The sequence below is a fragment of the Emiliania huxleyi genome (assembly GCF_000372725.1).
Source record: "Emiliania huxleyi CCMP1516 unplaced genomic scaffold EMIHUscaffold_276, whole genome shotgun sequence".
Lineage (NCBI taxonomy): Eukaryota > Haptophyta > Isochrysidales > Noelaerhabdaceae > Emiliania > Emiliania huxleyi.
The window spans coordinates 81,384-85,877 of record NW_005199962.1 but is presented as its reverse complement, the minus strand read 5'-3'; the positions used below and the strand labels follow the sequence as shown (position 1 = coordinate 85,877).

General features: G+C 69.7%; 1 protein-coding gene across 1 annotated transcript in view; it reads right to left on the bottom strand.

The window, feature by feature from the left end:
- EMIHUDRAFT_469365 (hypothetical protein) overlaps positions 1 to 3,859 on the bottom strand; it is a gene marked incomplete at its 5' end in the record, with an annotated part of 6,191 nt that extends 2,332 nt beyond the window's left edge. The window contains 7 exons of the mRNA XM_005776618.1: positions 1 to 1,007; positions 1,115 to 1,234; positions 1,308 to 1,465; positions 1,541 to 1,594; positions 1,751 to 2,697; positions 2,845 to 3,300; positions 3,359 to 3,859. Coding sequence (XP_005776675.1) covers positions 1,312 to 1,465; positions 1,541 to 1,594; positions 1,751 to 2,697; positions 2,845 to 3,300; positions 3,359 to 3,859 — 2,112 coding nt within the window. The 3' untranslated portion in view covers positions 1 to 1,007; positions 1,115 to 1,234; positions 1,308 to 1,311. The remainder of the gene's footprint in view (positions 1,008 to 1,114; positions 1,235 to 1,307; positions 1,466 to 1,540; positions 1,595 to 1,750; positions 2,698 to 2,844; positions 3,301 to 3,358) is intronic.
- Positions 3,860 to 4,494: the final 635 nt, after the last annotated feature.

Sequence of the window (4,494 nt, the reverse complement as noted above, 5' to 3'; positions counted from 1 at the left end):
GGTCTGCGAGTCTGGGCACGACGGCGCAGCTTGCCGCCGGCCCCTCCGTCTACACCGGCCCTAGCACCACGCCTTTTCCTGCGCCATGTCCGCCGCCATGTGTGTGCGCCGCTTGTGCGACGGTCCTGCGGAGCCTGAGGACTCGGCCGTGCCGCCGTGGCGGGCGCCGTGCTCTCGCTTCCTCTCTCGCCCCGTCTCTCTCTGCCATGGACTGCAAATTCATCTCGTCTTGATACGTGGGATACGGTGACCTCCGCGCCTGTTCGCTCGAGCGCTTCGACGTCCCGGCGTCTGGCGTCTCTCGATCCGCCGCTTTGTTTTGTTTCTTCGTACACCACTCTTGACCACACGACAGAGAGTCCACTCACCTCGTCCGCTCGTCCGCGCTCCGCGACGTACCGCGTCCCGCGCGCTGGGGTGCGCCGTGGTGGCGCCGCGCGCCCCACCGGCGGTTCCACGTGCACACTACAACCATCCATGGCCTCAGACCGCGCCGCGCTGGATTCGCGGCTGCTTCACTTTGGCAAGTCGAGCCCCTTGACGGAGCGCATCAGCACGATGTTGTCGTCGGCGCAGCGCGTGGCCACGGCGATGCCGGCCGAGAGCTCGATGTTGTGCGCCGTGCCGATGAAGTCTGCAAAGAGCGCCGCCTCGAAGCCGCGGTGCAGCCCCCACTGCCCGGGCCCCCAGGGCGTCGAGAGGCGCCCACCCGCCTCAAACACGAAGCCGGGCACGCCCCCCCACGACCACGGCGACCGCTCGACCGCCGCGCGCACCGCGGGTGCCGCCTCGTCCGCGCCGTTCCACTCTCTCGCGCCGGCGCACGGCGGGCGCGCGGCGGCATGCGTGGTGGTGTCGGCGGCGGTGAGCTGGCGCAGCGCGTCGGCCTGGCCCGCGAGGAAGCCCGCGGCCGCCCGGAGGCGGGGCACGACGTCTGCGTGGTAGTCAATGTGCACGAGCACCGGCTTGTGCGAGGCGAGCACGCGCTGGCCTTGCCGCGCCAGCACCTGACCCGAAGAGGACCCGAGATCGCCCGAGAGTGCCCGACAGGACCCGAGAGTGCCCGAGAGTGCACGAGAGGGCACGAGAGGACCCGAGACTGCCGCGCCACCACCTTTGAGTTGACAAAGCAAAGATAGTTCATCACGCGCAGCACAGCGCCCGGGTGGGCGTACTCGTTCCGCGACGGCAGCCACAGCTCGCGCACGAACGCCTCGCGCTCGTCCCGCGCCACCTACAGGAGGGGTCGAGGAGAGGTCTAGGAGCCGTCTACCAAAGGGCAGCACCTCGCGCCCGTCCCGCGCCACCCGGTCATACGCGCTGCCTCCGGCCGCCTCGCCGCCGCGCGCCGCTCCCTCCGAGCCGGCGGTGCCGAGCCGCTCCCCCATGCGGCGCGCGAGCCTTTCGCTCTCCGCCGTCGGCATCGCGAAGAAGAGGCGCGGCTCGTACCCCACGATGCGCGAGCCTGCTCAGTCAGTCGCCAGTCGTGCATAGCTAACGGAGAGGAGGGTCGGCTCGTACCCGCACGGTGCGCGAGAACCGTGGCAGAAGCGCGTGAACGCCCATCGAGGGGTCGTCGATGACGTGGTTGTACCTCGTGTGGGGGGGGGGGGGGGGAAGATGCGGGGAGATGCGGGGAGATGGAGCAGCAGGAGAGCAAAGGGAAGCAGATCTGAGGGAGATATACGGGGAGAGGTAGGGGGAGAGAGGTAGGGGGAGGGAGTACCCGTAGCTCGACGGGTCATCCCACCCGACCGTCATCGCCTCGACGTCGGCATCGCGGTACAGCGCGTCGAAAGGGTCGGAGACGAAGTGCGTCGGCGCCGCGGCGGAGAGGACGCCGTACCCGTGCTCCACCAGCCGCCGCACCAGCGCCCACCGCAGCCGCGCCACCCGCGACGCGGCTGAGGCGTCGGCCGGCACGTCAGAGGAGGCGTCGACGACCGTCACGCCCTGCCCCTGCAGCGCCGCCACGAGGCCGTCGCACGCGACGAGCACGTTCTTGACCCCGGCGGCGGAGGCCGACTGCAGGAACAGCCTCGCCGGCTCCGCCTCCGACGAACCCACCACCAGCAGCAGCAGCTCCGGCGGCGAGGAGCCGCGCCGGACGGCGACGTCGCTCGCCGCGCTGCAGACGGCGTCGGCCGGGGCGCACGCCTTGACCGGAAGGACGGCGACCGAGACCCGCACGCCGTGGAGCGACGGCTGCGGCCGGCACCCGCCCCCCTTGACCGCGGCGAGGGCGTTGCGCGTGTCGGAGCCAGAGACAAACCCGTCGTTGATCGAGTGGAGCGAGTTGACCTCCAGCTCTGGCGCGGGGACGACGGCTGTCGGCTCGGTGCTGAAGCGCCCGAGCGCGTCGGCCTGGCCGAGGTGCCACCGGTCGTACACGGCGTCCATCCGCGGCTGCTTCGGCTGGTGGTAGTTTGCGTGCACCACGACCGGTCTGTGTGTCGACCCCGCCTCGGCGCGGAGCCGCCGGAAGACCGTCTTTGAGTTTGCAAAGCACCAGTAGCTGAGTGCGCGCTTGACGATCCCGGCGGCATGGTGGCCGTCGCGCGCGGGCCGCGCCACCTCCTCGCCAAACGCCGCTTGGTCCCACGTGTTAGGCTCGTGCTCCATCCGGTACGCAAGGATGGTCATCAGCCGCAGCGATGCATGTGTTGCGGCTGCATACCAGAGGCCCGAGTTCCACGCCTACGCCGTGAATGCGGCATTGCAGAGTCAGAGCACCGTGTGAGGACGAGGGACACGAATGCAGCCGAATACAGCCGGACACGGCCGGATACGGTCGGTTACGACGGAACGCGCGTCCTCTCGAGCGCTGGTTGAACACAAGAATACGTGTTCGGCTTCTGAGTTCCACGCTGTGATGCGCATCGCTGGACGGAAGCGTCCGTACGCGCCGAGGCTCGGGTCGTCGAGCTGCTCGAGCCACCCGTACGCAGACCCGTCGTCCCACCCGTCGGTGGTGCCCTCGATGTCCGCGTCGCGCCACAGGTGGTCGAAGGGGTTCTGCAGGTACACGACGTCGATGTCCGTCATCAGCACCGACGCGCCCACCGTGAGGAAGGAGCGCACAAACTTGAACTTTTGGGCGGAGATCTTGTGCGAGCCGAGCGCCTTGTCGGGCCGGGGCCAGCAGGCCACCTTCTGCGACTCGAGCCACTGCGGCAGCCGCTCGTCAATCGCGACGATGAGCATGTTGGAGATGCCGGCGCGCCGGTTCGCCTCGATCCACTTGGCGAGCTGACCCTGCACGTTGGAGTTTGCGACGCCGACCATCACCTCGCGCCGCACCTGCCCACACACCGCCAGCCGTGAAGGGGCGCTGCTCCGTGCTCGCCCAGACCCGCACCTCGCGCCGCACCGCCGCGGTCTTGACCGCGGCGCAGAGCTCCGCAGCGCCGTCAAAGCTGGCGCAGTTGATCGGCCACTCGGCGCTGTCCGCGGGGACGGTCAGGTTGAGAGGTCGCGACGGAAGCGCCTGCTCGCGCCGCGGCACGCAGCGCCGGTCCTCCTGGCCGTGGGGCATGTACGGCGCCACGCTCTCGGGGCCAAACGGGCCGTGTCCTCCGAGCCCGGGCGCGCCGGTGCCGGTGGCGCCGACGGTGGGCGGGGTGGAACGCGAATCCGCAGCGGCAGGCGTGCCAGCGGCGCTCGCCGCGGCCGGTGACGCCGACGGAGGCGCCTTCGTCTTTGTCCTGTGGTCCGGCTCGGGCGGGATGTGCCCACCGTGCAGCAGCGAGACCTTTGGGTGGACGACGGGCGCGGCAGCGGGCGCCGGGAAGAAGAAGGTGTGCGAGAGGAAGAGGAGGAGGACGGTGATGCCGAGGAGTGAGAGAGCGGCGCTGCGCATGACAAGTCTGTTGTCGCGAAAAAGAAATTTACCGAGATTTTACAAAATTAGGTGCCCGGTAGGCTTGGCTGCAAAGGGGATTTTCGCGTTTTGTTTTTTTATTCAGGGTTTTGCAACTGATTCCGTTTGCAACAAACGGAATCAAGAAAAGAAACGACCGCAAAAGCAGGCGGCGTCTCGTGCTCGACCAGGATCGCCGTCCCGGCGCGAGAATGCAGCCGGGCTTGCCGTCGTGCAGCCCTTTTTGCTTCGGCTCGTCGTCAGCGACGCGCCAGTCCTGGCGCAGCCGCCCCGCCGTGCGGTCCACGGCCTTGCAGCCCGTCGACGCGCCCGACGACGTGACCGCGGCCGAGATGGAGGCCTTCATGGACCACATCCAGCCGAGCTTGTACCAGCCGCCCGACGACAGCGACATCGCCCATGAGTTCACGGCGTGGCTGGCGGCGCGCCGCGAGACGTTGCGGACCGCCGCCGGTGCAGGCCGCCCTCGCGACTCGCAGGCCGACGTCGCCGCACCCGACGCCGCCGGCGGCGAGGAGTCGCCCGACAACGAGACGGGGCGCGCGACTCCGCCCGCACCTGCGCCGGCGGCGGCGTCCGGCCGCCGGCGCCGGCGCAAGCCGCTCGCCGGCGGC